This window comes from Salarias fasciatus, chromosome 18 (assembly GCF_902148845.1).
Source record: "Salarias fasciatus chromosome 18, fSalaFa1.1, whole genome shotgun sequence".
Classification (NCBI taxonomy): Eukaryota; Metazoa; Chordata; class Actinopteri; order Blenniiformes; family Blenniidae; genus Salarias; species Salarias fasciatus.
Genome location: NC_043762.1, coordinates 5,590,254 through 5,613,094, shown reverse-complemented (window position 1 = coordinate 5,613,094; position 22,841 = coordinate 5,590,254). Strand labels below are relative to the sequence as shown.

The 22,841-nt window shown below is 48.2% G+C and overlaps 1 protein-coding gene across 1 annotated transcript; it reads right to left on the bottom strand.

Annotated features, from left to right (window-relative positions):
• Nucleotides 1-3,350: 3,350 nt before the first annotated feature.
• On the bottom strand, nt 3,351-22,158 carry crhr2 (corticotropin releasing hormone receptor 2). Its single transcript, XM_030114787.1, has 12 exons — nt 21,970-22,158; nt 21,734-21,853; nt 13,864-13,949; nt 13,245-13,351; nt 12,332-12,449; nt 12,107-12,260; nt 10,091-10,151; nt 9,915-9,987; nt 9,753-9,838; nt 4,487-4,622; nt 4,182-4,223; nt 3,351-3,531 (listed from the first exon to the last, which is right to left on the bottom strand). The coding sequence occupies exons 1-12, from the start codon at nt 22,088-22,090 to the stop codon at nt 3,391-3,393; spliced, it is 1,245 nt and encodes a 414-aa protein (XP_029970647.1). The 5' UTR covers nt 22,091-22,158; the 3' UTR covers nt 3,351-3,390.
• Between the last annotated feature and the right edge of the window lie 683 nt (nt 22,159-22,841).

The window sequence follows — 22,841 nt, the reverse complement described above, 5'->3', positions numbered from 1 at the left end:
GGATTCTAAATGACGTCGATGTGGAAATTTTATCATGAAACTTCTTCAAACATCTGAGTTCTTCGGTTCCTTTTACTAAAACCCTCTTTCAGATGAATCTTCTGGAACAGTGCACGTCTTGTTATTGATCCAGCAGACAGTTGCAGCAGTGGGAGTCCTGCTTCACATTCGTTCATTCAGTGAAGTGAAACATGAACGATAAGGGTCATTCCAGAACTGGAGGACATTCTGTATTCATCAGCGATAGGTAACAAACTATGAAACACTTGATTAGTTCAGGCAAAGGTCTCATTCTTCAATTTCATTTTTTGTTGCTGTATTTGGCACAACCCTGTTTACCAACATTCAAGTAGGTTAGCTTCACTCACAAGCTCAACCCAGGCCTTCACTAAACACAATGAAACAAGCAGTAAAGTGTTGGATGTCTCGGTCTGCAACGATTAGTCGACACAGAAACTTCATTTACGTGAAAATTTAGGTGTCGACTCGCGTCGATGCTTCGGCTCGGTGTGTTGCTGTGGCCTGGTGCCTGGCTGCTGTCCCGGGATTGGCACAGGGAGGTTCTCTTCCCCCTAGACCTCATCCTCATTCTAATTTGAAGTTTTAATTGAAGGATGGTCGAATCTTTGCTCTCTTTCTTCTCTACACTCTGTTGGTTTCTTTCACTCTCTGTCTCTCTTCCTGTCTTTCAGTCCCCCCGTCAGGCCCAGGAATGTCATGGATCAGGATTCAAAATCAATAAAATAAAGTAGAGTTCATATTATCAAGAGGAGCTTTATTGTGGTCCGGCTAGAATAGCTGCATTCCTCGTCAATGGCTGAACTTCCTTCCACCTGATGCTTTACAGCTTTGTTTTAAAAGAAAAAAGCAGCAGAATGGAGGTCTGGCTGCTGGAAGCTTCCAGACAGATTAGCCAGAAACAGCTGGATCTCTCCTCATCCTCCAGCTGCCTCTGGTCCCACTCAGGAAGGAGGAGAAGTAGAAGAAAACCACACTAGACGCACAAGAAGAAACAGAAACAGAAACAGAAGATGATTCCTTGTTCGTCCAGCAGGGGGCAGCAGTTGAGTTCAGGAATCTTGCGTTGTTCTCTGGATCAGAATAAATAAAGTTTCTTTCTCATCTCATCTTTTAAATGTATTGATTAATGGAGATCTTTTCAATGTGCCTGATTGATTTTTTTCATCTTATTCTAAAGTGATGATAAAAAAAAGTTTCATAAAGAATTGGATGTTTTCTGGTGTTCTAAGTGTATGTTTTTAAAGTGATTTTTATCATGTGTGTGAATGTATTTTACAGACACACACACACTTTAAAGATGTGTTAAACAAACTTTCATTTTCACATAAACTGAAGCTGTGAGGAAGGGAGCTGGACCAATCAAGCTTTCAGAGTTCAACGAACTCAGAACTACGTCAACAACACCAACCGTTAGAGTCAGACCTATACATGAAGCGTCTGTCTCTGAAATCACAGTACAAGATGGTCAATAAACTGACGAAGATTTACTGACCTGAAGCATGAAGAGTAACAGGAAATGCAACGGGGTGAAGCCGAGGGTGGATCTGGACTACAGCTGGAAGTGAGGGAGGCCCAGGCTTCCAGGTGGAGTTGAAGGTGGTGCTGTGGCTCGCTGTGGGTTTTGAATTGCAGTCTAAGAGCCGTGCCTCCTCCACCCACGGTGCAGCTCCTCCAGGATGAAGGCGTGGTGCACGCCTCGCTGCACCTGCAGACCGTGTCCATTCGCTCCGTCAGACATCAGGAGCTGCCATTATCTGATGGAGCGGCTGATTGTTCGAGGACGGTTTCTCCTCCGGCTGCAGTTTCTGCTCCATTTCACCGCCGTCCGGCGTGAAGCGGATGAAGCGCACGGCGTCCGTGCGCTCAGGGCGTCTTCTGCTCCGCCACTAAACGCCGCATTTATCCGTCTGACAATGAGACGCGGCTGAGAGTGAAGTGAGTCACGAGTGTTTGACACAGAGAGAAATGAGTCAGATAACGAGCCCATCAGGCCGTCCTTTGGTCTCATTAGCAGCGCGAGTGAACACAGCCAGAGGATCAAACACACTGACAACAGCGTGACTACAGCGTTTTAATCCACATCAACATGTACCATGGGCAAAAATACACCAAACAAAAGACAAACCCTCTTTTCTGTAAGGCAAATCCGAAGGTCCGAGATCAAACTGTTAACACGACAAGAAAGTTCAGGATTCTTTGGTGACTGAGTCAGAAATATGTTTCAATCATCTGACCAAAAGGTGAAGATGGAAGAAAAGGCCAGAAGTTCGCCTGTTAGCTTCATATCCAAAACAGCCCATCACATAAACATAGAATATCGCTCCACACGGCTCACTTGAAAAAATAGAAAAATAGTCATGAAACATTCAAATTCAAACCACCTGATCAAAGGTTGGAGCCTGAACCCTGTGGCTTCCTGCCTCTATCGAGCCAAACTGAACCCACTGATCACCTAATCCTAAAACACTGACTGACAAACCAGAACTTCACCCCTTCGTTTGCACCTGAGGCTCCGTAAAGCGGACCGGATGACTCTGCCTGATACGACTGTAGACGACTGTCACCTCACGCATGTAAACAACACAGACTGAGCGGCCGCCAGAGTCATCTCGCCGTCCTTTAACTGCCTTTGTTCTTCTGTCGTCTGCTGGGATTTCATCAAGCGAACATTGGCTCCTCCCAGACGGAGGCTTTCAGTTCTGTGGACAGATTCATTTGAACGACTTTCACCATTTCACCTCAGATTTCGCCTGTTAGTCTGGGTGTTCTGGAACGGCGGTCGACAGCTGATGAGGATGAAGCCGTTTTATGACTGAGTCTCAGTTTGTGGCTCCTGGCAGCAAAGACCTGAACAAAGACCAAGCTGGAGCCTGGACGACTGGCACTGTTGGGCAGAGTCTGCAGAGGTGCTGGACTCGGCTGTACTGCACTGTATCCGGCTGTCCTGGGCTGTGTCTGGCTGTACTGGGCTTTATCCGGTTGTATTGGGATGTACCTGGCTGTATCTTGCTGTACTGGACTGAATCCGGCTGTATTGGGCTGTGTCCAGCTGTATCGGAATGCATCCGATTGTGATGGACTGTATCCGGCTGTGTTCGGCCATATTGGGCTGTATCTGACTGCATACGGCTGTATCCGGTTGTACTGGGCTGTATCCAGCCATGTTGTTCTGCCTCCAGTTATACTGGGCATTGTCTGTTTGTACTGGACTGTATCTGGCTGTATCTAGCTGTGTCCGGCTGTGTCCAACTATGTCCGGCTGTACTAGACTGTATCTGGCTGTGTCCGGCTGCATCCTCCGACTGTGTCCGGCTGTATCCAGCTGTATCCTCCGACTGTGTCCGGCTGTACCGGTCAGTCTGTGCCGTCTCACAGAGCCGTGGTCTGTTTGATGCTGTGGAAGCTGATTCTGGTGGGGGACGTGGGGATGGACATGGCTCGAGTCACTCGCAGTCGGAGGGCGTGGTTATCCTGCCAGCGGTGCCATCGCTTCCTCACGGCTGACCGCACCTGGAAGGAGGGGGCGGAGCTTAGATCACACCTGAGTCCAGCGGCTCAAGCATCATGAAGTAGCTCCCTTTAAACACTTTGTTAAAATAATACTGACGACAGTCAGCATTGCCTCCTCTCCTCGTGCTCTGGGTAACTTGTGGTTGACTGAAACAGAATCATCTCCAATTCGTCACTTCCTGCCAGATAAAGACACTTTCCTGAAGCAGTGACCGTCTGAACTGTTGGTGTAAACCCAGACATTATATATGCATGTAATGATGGCCAGTCAGAGGTTGATTACTTCAATTAAATCAAATAAAAGACTCTAATGAATGAATCGAGTGGAATCTGGATTTATATTAAAATCACGCTGAATGACAGATGATGCTCAAACTCATGAAAATTAATCAGCAGAATGAAGAAACTGAACGAAGCTCAAGCACCAAACAGAACTGAAGCATCATCCATTAATACCTCTTCATCATCCTCATATTAACCATTATGATTGTAATTATATTCATATTTAATCTTCTCTTATCCTATCCTCCTCTTCCTCCTCTTCCTCCTCCTCCCCCTTTACAGTATTGACTTGAGACATGTGAGACAGGCTGACGTCCGGATGAGATTCATGAGTCCTGACGTCGGATCGTCCCTCTGCCGTGACTCACCTCTCCGTTCAGAAAGCAGTAAAACACCGAGACGAAGAAGCCCTGCAGAGAAACGCAGCGGGGTTAAAGGGGAAACCAGCGCATGCAGAGTAATTACACTTCAGACGGAGAAACACGTGAGCACCGCGACGTTAGACAGAAGTCCAGGGAGGGGGAATCACAGCCTGGTGTTCCGCCTCATTCAGCCGCACGCCACTTCACATCACCATCTACAACAAGGCGCGACGACGCGCACAATGCACCACACACACACCTGAATTATTCAGGAGGTCCCGCTAAAAACAGCTCACTTTATCCGCCCTCACCTGGAACGACTGCAGGAAGGAGTTGAAGTAGATGAAGACGATCTGGGAGATGTCGTCTTCTCCTGGATTCACGAAGAAGAGCATGTAGGTGATCCCGAGCAGCGGGAGGAGGACCAGCGTGGCTTTCACAGCCTTCCTGTTCACACACACAGGAGGATGGATCATTTTTACTCTTACGCCACAGATATGAGTTTCACTGTCCGTCAACTACAGGAAAAATGCCAGGAAAAAAAAAAAACAACAACCATGATGCTTGGCCTTCATAGACCACCAGAGCCTGCCAGGACCCTCGGCTGATTGTGGTGAAGATTGGCTGATCAGAATAACAGATCCGGTACTGAGAGTGTTGATGACAATATGCCAGCCATGGTTCTCAGTGGAAATCAAACAGAACCCTTCAAGGTTCATTCAGAGTCAAACAAGGATTTGTCATCGCTCCAACACTGTTCTCCATCTTTGTTGCTGACCTTAGTGGACCATCTCCTAGATCTTGATGGACCACCTTCCAGATCTTGGTGGACCATCTCCCAGATCTTGAAGGACCACCTTCCAGATCTTGGTGGACCATCTCCCAGATCTTGGCAGGCTCCTCTCATCAGAAGCATTGAGGATGAAGTCGACCACCGCCTCAGCGGTGCTGGTGGGACTTTCTGCAGGCTAATAAAGAGTCTTTGACTTCAGACCAAAGACCAAACTGTTTTTCCCTGATTTAAAGGCATAATAAAAACTCTCCTCAGTGCTGGGAGGCCTGTTGAATTTGTCTTTATCTCTTTCTAGAAACAGCTGCGGAGCTGGAGACACCGGTCGAAGTCTGTTCTGTCCTGGTTCCATGTCTGGCACAGATTTAGAAAAGTATTCATCTCCCCGTTAGTCACAGTCGTACACACGGCTGTAACACCGAGCTGAGGCCATCACCTGCATCTGGAGTAAAATGAGAATCAGATGCTGGCCTCCCTTGAAATGTCTTGACCACGTCCCTCCACTCTTTGAGCAGTGTGTTAATCCGTGGTTTGAGTTCCATTTCCTATTCCCCTCCAGTGAAGTGACTGTATCGGTATGTTGATCTGAGACTTCCCGATGTTCTTCCACAGCTCTGGTTCTACCACAGAACTGAAGCTCTCAGCTGACATGTCTTCTAGGGTTAGGGTTGAACTGATACTGATAAAATCATAATTGATATTGTAGAGTGTTGTGGAATGGCAATTTTATTTAATAAAGTGCATCAAACGTTGAGTTCTTGGTGGTCTGAATTCATTAAGCTGCGCAGCTGAGAAATCACACAGTCAGCAGAGCAACTGGACGAGTTTAGCCCTCGCAGGGCCGTGCAAGTGTCTAATGCCTGTCTGTGCCACGTGCACTCAAAGAGACCTTGATTGCACCCAGCAGAAATCTGGATAACAGGAAGATGGGCACGAGTGCCCACAGCTGCTATGCTGAGATGGTCATAAAAAATCATTTCTAGCCAAAGCATTCGCAGTTCCTCACACATCTGAGTGTGTGAGAGCTACGCTTGGTTATAACAAATCAATCCAAGCGTTACAAATCAATTAAGCATGCACTCATTAGAAATTTTCACCACAGTTGTTAAGTCCTTTGGAATATGTACAACTCAAGATTGAATACAAGGGGAAGATCAAGTGAAGTTACATTTGTCAGTAACTTCTTGTTCAGATATGAAGTTAAATAATGAGGCCTGTGTTTTGTTTGTATTCATGACCGTCTTTCCCGTATGTCTGTAGGATGTTAACCAGTGGTGGAGCACTAGAACCAGGTTCCCAGACTGTGATCAGCATGTCGTCTGCGTACAATGATACTTTGTATTCATTTTTGCTGATGTAAATGTCCTGCAAGGCTGGTTCTTACCTGGCTGACCGGGCCAGTGGTTCTACAAACAGACTGGATAAGAGAGGGCTGGCAGGACAGCCTTTCTACCAGGTAGGGTTGTTTGGGCCTTGCTTGATTGAAGGTGTACAGCGCTTGGAGAGCATGTGTGAAATCGTTAAAACCAAGCCGAGACATCACAGAAAATAAGAAATCCCGCCCAACTGAACTGGAAGCTTTCTCATCGTCTAAACTGAGCATGATGGAACTGATTTGGTGAATGGTGGGGAGAGTTCTCCTGATCTTTTCATGAGTCTGCCGGCCTGTTTGGTAGTATTGAGGCGTAGAACTTCCAGTCAGAGTTCAGTACAAGGAGAGGCCTGTATCCTGAGTGGTCGGCCTTATCTTTGCCGTCCTTTGGGATGACTGATATGAATGCTTCTCTCCGAGAAGAGGGGGGCAGTGCCCTCTTTTAGGGTGTAGTTAAAATATGTGTTGAGAAGGGGGATTAATTTTCTTTTCATAGATCTGTACCACTCGGGTGGGAGTCCATCCGTTCCAGATGACTTATTGTTATTAAGGTTTGAAATTGCTTCATTAAATTCTTCCACTGTAATTTTCGATATGACTGTCTCGTTTCGTTCTGTCCCTGTTCAAGGTAAGTCTGCGAGGTGAAAGCGCATCCCGTCCATTTCTATGTGTCCCGCAGTACGGCTCTAATTCCAAGATCCTGAAATGTTTCTCAGTTGAACTTTTCTTCCTATCGTGGTTATTTGGGTCTAGCTGAGGGTTTAGCAGCAGACTGAAATCCCCTGAACAGATAAGAGAAAGAGAACCATAAGATCCTGCTGCCATTAAGTAGAACATAAAAGGAGTGTCATTTTCTTTTTTTTATTGGTTTTTTTTTTTTAATTAAAAAGCATTATTTCTTTATGTTCAAATTTACCCCTAATCAAAATAAATCTGCCTCCTTTATATTTTATTCCAGAAATCAGTTCAAAGTTTAGTCAGTTAGGAGTTACAGCCACCCCTCTCCTCTTATCGTTTCTATATTAAGGCAAAAAGTTGTTTTTAAATCCCACTGTTTTTAATTTCTGGTGATTTAGTCTTGATAAATGTGTTTCCTGTAAAAACACTACTCCTCTTAATTGGATTATTTTAGCCCATTTACATTCAAAGAAAGAACATTGTGGCATATACTGAGTGTTTGCTCCATACTGGACGGCGTTACAACCTGAGGCCTGACCTGCAAAGAGACAGCACAGAGAACAGAGCTAAGACGCTGCAGGAACTGTAGCAAAATAAACACACAAGAACTTCCAAAAGAGAGGGTGACATGTCACCTCTGGGTGGAGGGGGGCGCACCAAAGCATGGAGCCCCTCCATCACGGAAGGAAAAAAAAAGGAAGGGATAGGGTGGGCTGTTTACACTGGTGTGTTACGGATCTGCAGCAGGAGCGACATGCAGCCGCTCTCTGGATCTCTCCAGCCGTTTCTCATAGCTTCCGGCTCAATTCTGAAGTTCGTCCTGCTATTTGGGTCTTAATCTCCAGCTGCAGTACCGTCACGCTTCACTCATTACTTCGATCATGGTGTCACGCATCAATCTTAATGTTGGATTGGTGGCGGCGTCTTCCGCTTCATGTTTGACTCGTGTCGCCGTCCGAGCCGCTGTCTCTGTCCGTGTGCTGCTGCAGGGGTTTTAGCCTCTGTGTCTTCTTCCCCTCTCCAGATGTGTGATCTGATCCACTCTGAGGACTGACAGCTGTGGTTCTCTGTTTAATAGTATTTACAAGCTGTTGAGTGATAAATGTTTGGTGTGTGACCCTCAGAGTCCGACCGAACGACCCAGACCCCGACGACAGGGAGTGTGTGTGCTGAAGACCGAATGACCCAGACCCCGACGACAGGGAGTGTGTGTGCTGAAGACCGTACGACCCAGACCCCGACGACAGGGAGTGTGTGTGCTGAAGACTGTACGACCCAGACCCCGACGACAGGGAGTGTGTGTGCTGAAGACCGAACGACCCAGACCCCGACGAGCGGGAGTGTGTGTGCTGAAGACCGTACGACCCAGACCCCGACGACAGGGAGTGTGTGTGCTGAAGACCGAACGACCCAGACCCCGACGAGCGGGAGTGTGTGTGCTGAAGACCGTACGACCCAGACCCCGACGACAGGGAGTGTGTGTGCTGAAGACCGTACGACCCAGACCCCGACGACAGGGAGTGTGTGTGCTGAAGACCGAACGACCCAGACCCCGACGAGCGGGAGTGTGTGTGCTGAAGACCGTACGACCCAGACCCCGACGACAGGGAGTGTGTGTGCTGAAGACCGAACGACCCAGACCCCGACGAGCGGGAGTGTGTGTGCTGAAGACCGTACGACCCAGACCCCGACGACAGGGAGTGTGTGTGCTGAAGACCGTACGACCCAGACCCCGACGACAGGGAGTGTGTGTGCTGAAGACCGTACGACCCAGACCCCGACGACAGGGAGTGTGTGTGCTGAAGACCGTGACATTTACAGTCCAGAGATCCTCACTGCTGCTTCCCTCTCTGATTCATGTTATTCAACCCAGGAGCAACCAAGAAACTTTCACTGTCCCTGAACACACACTAACGCAAACACACACACATACATACACATACGCACACACAGACACACGAGCGCACACACATGAACACGCATGAATGCACACCAGCACACACACACACACACACACACACACACACACACACACACACACACACACACACACACACACACACACACACACACACGCTGAAGGTCATTACTGTCTGTCATATTTAAATCTATGTCATTTAAAAATTATATGTTTTTCTCTCTTTCTCTCTCTCTGTGTGTGTGTGTGTGTGTGTGTGTGTGTGTGTGTGTCTGTGTGTGTGAGAGAGTGAGAGAGATATGCCTGCAGGACCACATTATCTACATTTCCACTCATTTCCGCAGCCTTGGTGTGAATTTGTGTATTTGGACTCAAACACAATGAGCATGCTGTGTTCCTTACAGCTGTTCTCTCTCTCTCTCTCTCTCTCTCGCTCACCTCCACCTCCCCGGGGGGCGGAGCCTGGACCCGCTTTGAAGCAATCTTCTCTATTCCTGTGTGCAGTTTATGCCCGAACACCTCTTGAAATCTGTTCTCTCTCTCTCTCTCTCTCGCTCTCTCTTTATCTTTCTCACACACACACACACACAAACACACACCTCCTTTGAAATGCTGATTTTCTTACGCGGCGGTTTACAGACTCTCCGCTGTCGGGAGGATTTAATATTCTGGGTGTTCAGAACACCTCCATCCACCTTGGCAGAGGTGAAACAAATGATAATAAAGGTAAAGAGCGACAGCCTGCGGCGCGGAGGAAGCTGTGTCGCGGTTACGTGTGGATGAAGGGAGCGGCGCCTGGAGGGAGGCGGAGCCTCTCACCTGTACTGGATGGTTTCCGACGTGGTGGAGGCTCGAAGTTTAGTCATCAGGATTCTGACGATGTTAAAGAGGAAAACAAAGTTTATCTGCAAGGAGGAGAACATGAGGGTTAGCTCTGAGGTCACACACACACACACACACACACACACACACACACTTTACCAGCAGCACCAGGATGACTGGTCCTTGGTAAATGTAGTCCATGTATTTTCCTGGTTCGTTACCAAACCAACATCTGGGGAAAAAAGATTCAGAGGACATTCAGAGGACATTCAGAGGACATTCAGAGGACATTCAGAGGACGTTTCATAGAGTTTATCTTCCTGTGATTCACTTACTGCTCATTCTCATAGTAGAGCTTTCCAACGGCCCAGGCCATGATGATGGGACAGGGAATACCTGAGAGACAGGACGGAGAGACAGGCCTGATCCTCTGGAGGATTAAGAAGACCGCCACCACAAAAGACGTCCGAGGGATGACGGTCTTCTCAAATCAACGGGCAAAAGCTGGCGCTGACCGTTTGTGCGAACTCTTTCGAAAGCTGGACATTTTGGCTGGGATTATGAACGATTTGAGACAGAAGATGTATTTCATCTCGAGGGGTTTAAACTCAGCTGCTGTCTGAAAAAGTTGAGAACCAAGCAGAGGAAGGTCAAACGACTCCTTCCACACCAAAACAAACCACACCAAACCTACTGATTGCGTTTGGTGCCCCTTAGAATTTAAAACAACCCCCTGAAAGGCCCAACGTCAAAAGGATCGCTTATCTATCTTCCTCTCTTCTCACTCCCAGACAGTGCGACCCAACTGACTCTGCTCTCCGGACTGCTTCTGACGAGGCCATCTCCACAGCAACTATCATCTGCGAATGGGGGTCACCACGACCTGGAGCGCAAAGGGGGACGGGCCAAGCTACACACACACACACATGGACTGACGAACTGATAACGGACCCACGACGTTTCCGAACCCCCGACAAACTGCCTCCTCCACCCTTCTGCTGACGAACAGTGGGGATGACCCGGCGCGCTGAGAAAAGCTGCGAAGGCTGATCTGCTGACCTGATGCAACTTATGTCTTTGCTGTTTGTGTGCAGGTTTGTTTTGGGGTTTTTTTTGAACCCTCATCCTAACTTTGTTTCTACTAGGAAGCACAGTCTGTAATGATGTACCTTTCTTGATCCCCCTCTGCTGGAGCTGAAGGTTTGTTTGTTTATCTCAATGAAGCTTCAAAGATTTCCACCAGCAGCAGCAGTAACTTCACTCCCTGATGGAACTCATCCAGTAAGACAGTAATCAATACTACCGTCTATTCTGCCTGCAGCAGCTTCACTCAACTTGAGAACTGAGGAAGTGAAATCTGACACCGGGACACAGTCTGTGTCTGTCCTTCAACCAGGAAGAGGAAAATGTTCTCATATCGAAGAATTCAACAAGATGGATACCAACTCTATTATCGGATATCAATTCCATACTGCTCGGAGTATTGGTACTCCCTGATACGACCCAGCGAGCATCACAAGACGTCCTCCCTCAGCTTTCAGAGGGACTGGACTCTGGAACCAAACCCCTCCAGAGGGACTGGACTCCCTTTATTGTCATGTCATCTGTCATCTGACCTCTGACCTCGTGTCTTGGACACTCGGGTGAAGAGAGGAGCAGAGCTGTGGACCGATCACCACCTGGTGGTGAGCTGGATCCACTGGCGGAGGAGGACCCCGGACGGACTTGGCAGACCCAGACGTGTTGTGAGGGTCTGCTGGGAACGCCTGGCGGAACCCTCTGTCAGCCGGGTTTTTCTCCTGATGCCGCTGACAGGTACTGGCGGGCCAAACGGACTGGAGAACGAGTGGCTGTGGAGGCAAAAACTGGGACGAGTGCAGAAGGAGGACTATCTTCTGTCAAACCATCCCGCTTCTCGGAGGGGAGAGCAGGTCTCCAGCAACACTGTTTACAGTGGAGGCTGTCTGAGAATTGATTATGAATTAGGCTTTGTGGTATTATCATATCATACTTGACACTGGCAGGAAGCTGATGGTTAGCACTCACACTCCTCCTCGAGAAAAGTGGTACTGGTGCATCTCTAACAATAATCAGACCAACAGAAACCAGATGAACAGATGCAGAAATGTTTCACTGTGACGCGTTCTCCATGTCTCCAACTGTGTTTTTCAACTCAGTCAATACATTGCTTTGATTTTTCAATAAAATACTTTATACTTCATAGTAAATTGAAGCTGGGGAAGCTGAGCTCGGATGTCTGCTGCAGTCTGAAGACATGAGTTTCTCCCACTGAACACTGAAAACCTGCTCCCCTCTGCAGACATGGATAATCGATCACAGATTGTACTCACACCATCCGATGAAGAGGAAGAGCCACTTCCTCAGCTTGTCGGTGGAATACGTCATCACGATGGCCGTGTGAAGGTAGCATCCCTCAACAAACATCCAGAAGAAGTTCGTCACCACAAAGTAGTTGTAGACTGTGGTAATGAACCGGCACCACGGCTGAAGAGAGAAGATTGTTAGAGTTCTGAGGTCTGTAGGTTAAGTGGGAGGAAGGAGAGGACCTGCAGCACCTCGTTACTCTCGTGGATGTTGTGATCGATCAGCTGGAGCAAAAACCACATCACATTCCTCAGTATGAAGGTGGTGATCAGATTCCAGTGGATGATGTTTCGAAGACATCGAATGCTCCTGAAAGACAAGGTGAAGGTTGGTGAGTCCTCGGCTCGCTGAGGGCCGGACAGAACAGAGTCACTCGTTTCAAAGAGTCGCTGAAAAGACTACAACAACATGGCGACTGTCCCTATCCCTGTCCTGGAGAAATATCAGCCACAGGACGGCTGACATGATGAGGCAAGGCAGCAAGCGTCTCCTCAGACGTCCACAGGTCACCAGAGCCTCACAAAGACATGAACAACACCTGCATCTGGAGACAATCCCCAAATGACTCCACAGATTATTGATCCTGAACAACTGGAGTATAAGAGGTCTGAGAACACTGAGCGTACAACCGCCGCACAGCAAGATAATGCTTTCTTCCACTCTGCCAGAGCCAGCTGCAGACGTTACTGGGATAGACAACACGACGGAGCATCAATCAATTCAACAAGCGATCAATCACCCACTCTCACTGTAGCAGCACGTATTCAATCTTCAGAAAAATCAAGGGCAATACCGTCAGTTTCAGGGTTCTGTAATGGCGAGGAGCTCAAGGCAGGACCGGGCATGCATCCATCAGATGATATTGATCATTCAGACGGCAAATTGAGTCAAAACAGTTTATTGAAAATGTCTCAAATTAACTGTTCTTCTATTTTTTTCAATTAAGTTGTATCACCTGCAACTAACTCACACAGGAACTGCAACATGAGGGATTTAGTTCTCTGAAACTACTGAAGCATGAGGGACGTGTGCATGTGCACGTGTGTGTGTGTGCACGTGTGTGTGTGTGTGTGTGTGTGTGTGTGTGTGTATGTAAGCACTCGCCTTAGGCAGAGGAAGAGCAGGAAAGCCACGATCAGCGCTCCCACAGAGATGCAGTGACCCAGGTAGTTGATGATCAGAGCGATCTTGTAATGAACTGGATACTTTCTCTGCAAACAGGATGAAGAGAGGCTCGCCTAACGAAGAAGCAGAAACTGAGGGAACGAACGACTCCCGCCTTCCGTCGACCTCGCCGAGTGGCACGCGGCGAGGTCGACGGTTCCGTCTCAGGTCGGTGGAGGTCAGGTGGAACGACGGACAGTTCCGTCAGCGAGTTCTCAAACCGAGCTGAGATCGTTTAGCTCTTCAGCGGACGCCGCAGTGGGAGGGGTTTCATTTCTGAATTCGTAAAATCTCAACGGCACCGCGGGTTATTGGGTTTCAGAACATGAAAAACAGATAAATGAGGGCGGAGCTCCATCTGTTTACTCCGCTCACACTTTGTCCCTGTGGAGGTTCAGATGTTTTCAGCCTGAAGGAATCTGAGGAAACATAACTGCAGACGCAGAACGGACATGAGTGGAACAGAGCGGGCACGCAGTGACCCGGACACCAGTGTGTGTGTGTGTGTGTGTGTGTGTGTGTGGTCTCAGTCACTGCGGATCTGGATCTTCACACTGACCTTCTCCTCCAGAATGGGTTCACAGTTGGAATAGTTGCTTCTCAGGGCCCACGTGCCGTTCTCCATGCACTCCCTGTACGCGCTCCCTGAAAGAGGAAATCACAGGTGTGATGGAGCTGCTTTAGCTGATGGAGCTGATGGAGCCGACGCCACAGCTGAGTTCCAGTGGATATGCTGAAGGGGGTGACGTGGGGGCCTCCTCGACAGAAAACCAAAGTACACATTGCGAAGCTTCATGAGCGAAGCTTCATTTGAATATCTGAAAGAACCAGAGAAGCTCCTGGAGATACAGCAGAGTTCCTGGTTTTGGTTTTGAGCACAGGAGGACAAATGTTTTCCTCACTGATTTTTACTGAAGCTAATTTTTACGATGAATTAAGAGATGAGATCTTAATTTGAAGGTACGATAAGAAAGAAATTTACTATCAAAACAATAAAAATCCTTCCCATGTTTCACCTGTCATTGAAGAAAAAATAAGGAAAAGAAAGAAATTCCCTTTAAACAATCTAATCCTCCATCAATAAATGTCTTGATAAAGCAATCAATTTTTCGTGACCGCGCTGCCAGCTGATCAGCCACACATGAGCGCCGCACACGCCAGACGCTGCCAGTGCGTGTGTGTGACGCACGTGCTGCGCCGGCTGCGTGCTCGTGACATCGGGTGAAGCAACGGTCATGTTAGTGATATTTCTTATTGCACCGTTAAACATCTTAGTGGATTTTACAGCTTTTAATGTCATTATAAGACAACAGCTGACAAATCAGTTACTGAACTGTATTATTTGTCTAATTATTTTTATTGTAATAATAATAATAATAATAATAATAATAATAATAATAATAATAATAAAAAGTAATAGTAATATTTATATATTATATAATATAATACAATATTATTATTATTATTATTATTATTATTATTATTATTATTATTATTATTATTGTGATGTTGATGATGATGATGATGATGATGATTACATTTTCCACATGAAGAACCGTCGTGAATCTTTTCATTCCAGGAAGTTTCCTTTCTGTCTCCTTTCTGGTGAAGTGAAGAAGTGGCGTTTGGAGACGCCTGCAGCCCCGTGGGAGTCTCTGGAGTCGTATTAACCTTATATAATGTGACATTCTGCTGTTTGGGAGCAGAAAACTGCTAGAAGCACATCACAGTAAGCTGCCTGGATTTACCCACAATGCTTTGTGTCTGGGGCAGCTTAGTGCTCTTCACTGAGGAAATCCCAATTCTCAGCTGTTTTGTGCAAACAGTAATCAATCGAAACCACTGGACCGTTCAGTGAGTTCCACGTCCCACAACGTCCCAGAACATGGCAGAACATGGCAGAACGTCCCAGAATGTCCCGGAACATCGCAGAAGGCAGACGGACGATCGACCGCAATGCAGTGAAAAACAAACTGAGACCTGCTGACAGCCATTGACCAACAAGGAGTTTACAGAGCGGCCATGATGGATGCCATTAATGCAACACAGGAGACACTGCAGTGAGGACACCATGGTGAGGACAATGTGGTGAGGACACTACAGTGAGGACACCGCAGTGAGGACACTACGGTGACGACACCATGGTGAGGACTGTACAGGGAGGACTCTACAGTGAGGACACCACGGTGAGGACACTACAGTGATGAATTGTGTATCGTCTGCATGAAGAAGTTAAAGGGATACTTCAACATTTTGGCAAATTGGCCCATTTAGCACAATTCCTTAGTCACTTCGAACAGCATACTTACTTTTTTTGTGAAGGCGAGCTGTTGTTTATTTTGAGGTGGGTCTCAGGAGAGCTTCATGGTGGACATAATGGAAGTGAATGGTATTTTTGCTTCCCCTCGTCAAACTCATCAAATACACAATCCAACAACCCCAAAACACTTTGGTGGACACATTATAATCCGCACATTCACTACGCTGTGAAATATTAATGCAAAATTACCAGACTGAGTTGTTTATGCGAAGATTGCTAAGATGGAACTACTTACTAAACATGGCGTCTGGGCGTAGTGATTTCAAAAGTGGGTGATGAGTGCCAGTACTTCCATCAACAAAACTGTTGACGGAGCTCCCTGCCGCTGCCCCGGAGAAGGATGTCCCCGCCGCGGCTACGGATCACTCCGCCACGGCCCCGGCCCACTTCACCTTGGCCCCGGAGAAGGAGCTCCCCGCCGCGGCCACGGATCACTCCGCCGCAGCCCTGGAACCGGGCCCAGCGCGGCAGCAGTCCTCAACCTCCGCTGCTCGCCGGAGGCTCATTAGGGAGGCGGTGAGGAGGCACTCGGGGAGCTACCAATGCCGCTCCGGGGAGAACCAGGACCACCGCTCCCCGGAGAACCAGAAGCAGGACCACCGCTCCCCGGAGAACCACAGCCCCAGCGACGAGGCTGCTTTCAGCGCCGCTGCTGCACCGACGGAGCGCTCCCCAGCCCCGGACACCCGCGTCACCCCCACGCAACCGCTTCCGCCCCATCCCCTCTTTTACCCCACGTCACTCCTCGTTGGGGACAGTAGCATCAGGAATATTCGCTTTTTTAATGCCATCACGCAGTGTATTCCTGGTGCTACTGTCCCCACAATCCTCCACGGACTCCCGGAGCTCCTGCAGTCCCTCCCCTCCACTGTCCGCCGGGTCATCGTGCGTTGGCACTAACGACACGGCCCGGTGGCAGTGGGAGGTCACCAAGCAGGATTTTAAGGACCTTTTTAACCTGTTGGAGAGCTGCGGGAGGTCGGTTTTTATCTCTGGACCTTTGCCGATAATGGCAGACACCGTCTTCTTCTCAAGTTTTGTTGACGGCAGTACCGGCACTAATCACCCACCTTTGAAATCACTATGCCCAGACGCCATATTTAGTAAGTAGTTCCGTCTTAGCAATCTTCGCATAAACAACTCAGTCTGGTAATTTTGTATTAATATTTCACAGCGTAGTGAATGTGCGAATTATAACGTGTCCACCAAAGTGTTTTGGGGTTGTTGGATTGTGTATTTGATGAGTTTGACGAGGGGAAGCAAAAATACTGCTCACTTCCATTATGTCCGCCGTGAAGCTCTCCTCAGACCCACCTCAAAATAAATAATAGCTCGCCCTCACAAAAAAAGTAAGTATGCTGTTCGAAATGACTAAGGAATTGTGCTCAATGGGCCAATTTGCCAAAATGTTGAAGTATCCCTTTACGTAACAGTGTTTGCTGATGACATTCCCTACAGGAAGCATGTAGAATGTGAAGAATATAGGCTCTAAGACACAACCTTGTGGAACTGTCTAATTTTAGAACAGGTTCTAAGGCAGAACCCTGGGGAAATCTACATTTAACTTTAGTCTGAGCTGAAGAGCCATTAACAGGAACCAAGTGGAACCTGTCTGATCAATATGATCCAGACTAGTTTAATCCTGAACTTTTAAACCAGGCTATTTGTTCCTGTCTCTCTGGGAGGTTCTACTCAACAGGATCAGACCAAAGACCAGAACTGAGACCAGACCAGAGAGCAGAACCGGGACCAGTCCTGTTCAGACTGGTCCCTGTGCTGTGAAGATCAGGTCTTCCTGCTCTGGGTGGAAGTCCTGAAGAGAATCCTGGATCTGGTCTGCTTTTCCTCTGTTCTGCATCTATAGTCTGCAGCTCCAGTTCAGTGAGGAGCTTGTTTCTCGATTGACCAACCAGTTTCCTCAAAGGGGGGCAGATCCAGACCTGGAGGGCTGACATCCTGCCTGGCTCAGGTAGAACACACCTGACCGGTGAGAGGACTGGTTAGAGGACTGGTTAGAGGACTGGTTAGAGGACTGGTTAGAGGACTGGTTAGAGGACTGGTTACTGGGTATTTTTCCAAACAGCATGAAACCTTGAGCATTATGTTGAGCTGTGCTGAAGCAGAGACAGGTAGAGGAGAAGAAGAAAGGAAGAAGAGGAGAGGAGGAGAGGAGGAAGAGAAGGAGGATTAGAAGAAGAAGAGGAGGAAGAGGAGGAGGAGGAGGATTAGAAGAAGATCAGGAAGAGGAGGAGGAGGAGGAGAAAGGAGGAGAGGAGAAGGAACTGGAGAATGAGGAGGAGGAGAAGAGGAAGAAGAGGAAGAGGAAGAGAAGGAGGAGGAGTAGAGGAAGAAGAGGAAGAGGAAGAGAAGGAGGAGGAGAAGAGGAAGAGCAGGAGGAACAGGAGGAGGAGAGAGTGTGTGACATCCTGGAAACATCCTGCACGTTGCTGTGACACAGCTTCATTAAGACGTGGCCTAGTTTCCTCTATTCAGGCTGCAGAAGGAAATTCGCTGTGGCTCGCTCAGGAGGTGGGGGGGGGGGGGGGGTCGCTGGGGGGGGGGGGGGGGGTTGGCTCAGGTGTGGCTCACACCATTTCTTTGATCACTGTGTGTGAAATGAAATGGCTTTTGTCTCATCATCCTTCAGACTGAAGCTCACTGAGTGAGTTAGTTGGTTAGTTAGCTGTTTTTTTTGCCTCAGGAAAAAAGGCTCAGTGGTTTATTCTTCACATACCTTTTCTCTAATGGCGCTGTGTGTGTGTGCGTGTGCGTGTGTGTGTGTGTTTGTGTGTATATGGTGGTGACGGTGTAGTTGTGTGTTTTACTGGATGACATGTTCTTACTGTACTCTTTCAGTGTTGTAAAGCACTCTGTCTTGATTGTTATAAAACGAAGTTTGATTGAATTTGACTGGTTTGTTTTTAATCGGACTTGACTGGTGAACCATGCTACTGTCTTCCAGACTTGACTGATCCGAGTTTGATCAAAGCCAACATGGCAGCGGAACAGTTCCTGGACAACCATGAGGGTTCGTCCTTGTCACATTGATTCTCCTCGACGTCTAACCGAAGAACTGAGGGAACAGACCTGCTGAAGACGAACCGGGTCTGGATCACACAGAACCCAGAGGAGTCTCACTGCTGGATCACACTGGTTTGAACACGGTACCCAGACCAGAACCACTGCTGCAGACCAGAACCAGGTCATGATGTGGACCCAGACCAGAACCACTACTGTTGCAGATTAAGTTTTCGGTTGAGTTGGTGCTGATTAAACTGCTGGTTAAGTTGCCGGTTAAATTTCTGCTGTTGTACCAATCATCCTTGTCCTCCTGACATTTCATCAGAACCTCATTTCCAGTCTTCCTTCTCATGAACATTAAACAATCTCTCGATGTTGCTCCACCTCTCTCGTCGACCTGCTGCTAAGTTACATCCCGTAACTTTTCACGAGTACGGGCACTCTGAGCAGTATCGGCCCGATGCCAGGACTGGGACGGGTGGAGCGGTGCCGGAGCAGATCCAACGGATTCGCGTGGAAGCACATTCAAGCACACGATGGTGCTTGATGCTGTTGTGAACATGTTTTTCCAAACACTAGAGCTGCTGAGGCTCAGACCACCTTTCATTTCTCTTCACATCCACCCAGAATAAACAAGACTTCCGAACATCTCCACACAAACAATCAGCAAAATCTAATGATCGCCTGTCATCACTCTGCTCCACCCTCTTCTCTTTTGACAGTGTTTCCCAGCTGGATGAGGTATCTGGGACGCCCCGTCTCCTCCGTCACCTCCGTCTCTCCGCCAGATAAATTTATCAGGAGAACAATTATAGCAGGAAGCAGGTCAGTGAGCCGAAGCCCAAAGCCCTCCGCTGCACCCTCCAGCTGTGGATGAGTTCTGCAGCTCGGCTGGAGGTGGACGTTGTAGTGACAGAGCAGCAGGAAGGAAGAGCTGAATAAATGCAGCGCAGGAACAGAAACAGGAACAGCAGATTTAAAAATGCATAAAGCTCTTAAGACGCTCTGCAAGCTTCAATATTTATAAACGCCTGAAAAGAAGGGAAGAGTCTGTGGTCAGTGATCAAAAATCAATAATCAAACAGGACTGCAGCCGGCCCAGAACCAGGACCGCAGTTCATCCAGAACCAGGACTGCTTCAGGTCCAGAACCAGGACTGCTTCAGGTCCAGAACCAGGACTGCAGCCAGTCCAGAAATAGGACTGTGGCTCATCCAGGACCAGGACTGCAACCGGTCCAAAGCCGGCATCTGGACAGTCAATACAGCAGCACAGGTCAATACGGGTCTGAAGAGGGTCACTCGGTCTGTAGAGGGTCAAGTGGTCTGAAGAGGGTCTCCAGGTCTACAGAGGGTCACCTGGTCTGAAGAGGGTCTTCAGGTCTACAGAGGGTCACCTGGTCTGAAGAGGGTCTTCAGGTCTATAGAGGGTCACCTGGTCTACAGAGGGTCACCTGGTCTACAGAGGGTCACCTGGTCTACAGAGGGTTAAGTGGTCTGTGTGGAGTCACCTAGTCTGTAGAGGGTCACCTGGTCTGAAGAGGGTCAAGTGGTCTGAAGAGGGCCACGAGGATTGGATGAGCCTGAATCAGTCACTGATCCTGGATCAGTGAGTCCTACTTTTGTCCAACAGGCTCCTGATCAGAATCAGAATCAGAATCAGAATCAGAATCAGAATCAGATTTTATTCAGATGCTTAAACTCAAAGGGACTCTGGAAACAGTGGGATGCGGCTTCTTTTCTCCTGGATTCCAGCATCTCTCACACGTCGTTTCTCTTCTTTAACAGTCTGTGCTGCAGGTACAACCGGCAAACTGTCGGAAATCAATTTCCACACTGAGCACAGCGAGTTGGCACCCAGATTTCACCAGCTGACGATCACAGTCGTTTCATTTCACTCTGCCAGACGAACACCACGAAACTCACTGAGCTCCAGCGGCCCCTTAAAAACCTGCTGCTCTCATCTGACAGTACCATGCAGGAAGCTGGAGCGACAACGTGACCCAACCCCGAGGAAGCAACAATAACAGTAATAACCCAGAGGACACAACAACAACAATGAGAATAAAGACAACATGACCAAACACAGAGGACACAACAACGACAAAAAATAACGGTGAGAATACAAAAATAATAATCACTCTGAGGACGCAACAACTACTACAAGGACACAGCAACAATGACAATAAAAACAACATGACCAACCCAAGGGTACAACAACAATCACAACCCAGAGAGTACAGTATATCTTTATTTTATTTTGGATTTTTGTATCTCGAAATAAATTCATTCATTCATTCATTCATTCATTCATTCATTCAATACTACAATAACAACAACGAAGACACAATAATAGCAACAATAATAACCCAGAGGATACAACAACAGCAATAACAACCCCAAGAAACAGTAATAACAATAATGACTCCGAGGATACAACAACAGCAACAATGAGAATAAAAACTAAATGCACAAACACAGAGGATACAACAACAATAATAACCCAGATGATACAACAACAAGGATACAACAAAAACAGCAGTAACAACAGCAGTGACCCGAGGATACAGCAACAATGAGAATAAAAACAACTACAATAACCCCAAGGATACAACAACGATAACCCTGAGGATCCTACAACACCAACAAGGGAAGCAAAAACAACAGCAGTAATAACAACAACCCCAAGGATCCATTCAACAACACCAACAAGAGGAGTAAAAACAACAACAACAGTAAAAACAACAATAACAACAGCAACAACACCTCCGTGGATCCATAGAAGAACACAAAGAACAGTCAAAACAACACCAAATATGACAACGAACAACTGAAATTAGTGCGTGTGTGTGTGTGTGTGTGTGTGTGTGTGTGTGTGTGTGTGTGTGTGTGTGTGTGTGCGCGCGCGCGCGCGTCACTGGTCAAAAATTCCAATAATCAAAGCATTTCTTCATTTAGGAATAAACAGAAAGGCATTGTTATAACAGCAAAGTAATGCGACACACACACACACACACACACACACACACGCACACACACACACGCACGCACGCACGCACAGCAGATAACTTTCCCCCCCGCCGCTCTTACTGCTGGTGTTGTACTTGACTCCGTTGATGTACTCCGGACACGGTCTCTCCACCAGCCGGCCGGTGCTGCTGCGCGGCCAACACGTCCCGATCTCATCCGTGGTGGCGTTGCAATAAAAGCCTGCAAAAGAGGAAAGACACGCAGGCTGAATGCTGCCCCGGGACCCCCGCAGGACGCGCCGGGACCCCCGCAGGACGCGCCGGGACCCCCGCAGGACGCACATCCACACATCTTACCGTCCGCGCTCAGCAGCGACGCCGAGGCGTTTTCCATAAAGGAGTGCTGAACGGCGTCCAGCAGGCTGCAGTTCAGGTCCGCCAGCTCCCCGAAGATGACCTCGTAAACGGCAGCGTCCATGGTGCGCGCCGGGGAGTCCTGTCCATGTGAACCGGAGCGGCGGTAACGAGTCCGGGCGCCCCCGCTGTGAGCGCATCCCCGAGCCAATCAGAGCGCGCCGCGGCGCGTCGGCGCTCAAGCACCGGGGGAGCGACTGCCGCCTGGCACAGCGGAGAGATCCGGGGCACGGCGCGCGTACACACACACGCACGCGCGCGCGCGCACACACACACACACACACACACACACACACACACACACACACACACACACACACACACCACGGGAAAGAGATTAAAACAGACAAAAAGAGGATGATTTTTACCGCTCAGCTCCTTTTCTCCCGGGAAAAGCGTCTCATTTATTCAGGTTCAAGTCTGACTTCTGAGAAAATCGATCGAAAAAAAACCCCCAATCTGTTGTTATACGTATTGTGAAATGTTTTGAGGAGATTCTCACAAAAAATTCTGTGAATTCTGGAAATGAATTCCGAAAGGGTGTGTCAACTTCCCCTTGAGCTGTAAACCTTATCAGCACACAAAAGTGGTGCAGCGGTGAGCACTCTCACCTCACAGCAATAAGTCACAAGTTCAAACACCACCCAGTGAGGAAGAACTAAGAACTAGCAACTAAGAAAAGGTTCCTCATTTCCTTGGAGATGCAGTCGGAACATTTCCAGAAAGTTCCACCTGGAGATGCGTTCAAAAGCTTTTCCTGTGACTCTGCTGGGTCAACCTCACTTCAGGAAGTCCCTGAAGTTCAGTGGTCAGGA

Coding starts and splice junctions, on each gene's coding strand:
- crhr2 (XM_030114787.1), bottom strand. CDS start 22,090: ATGGACGCTGCCGTTTACGAGGTCATCTTCGGGGAGCTGGCGGACCTG. Junction 10,152..12,106: donor CTTCCTCTTCATCGGATGGT/GTGAGTACAATC, acceptor CCTGTCTCTCAG/GTATTCCCTGTCCCATCATC. Junction 3,532..4,181: donor ACTGCTTTCTGAACGGAGAG/GTGAGTCACGGC, acceptor CCCTCCTTCCAG/GTGCGGTCAGCCGTGAGGAA.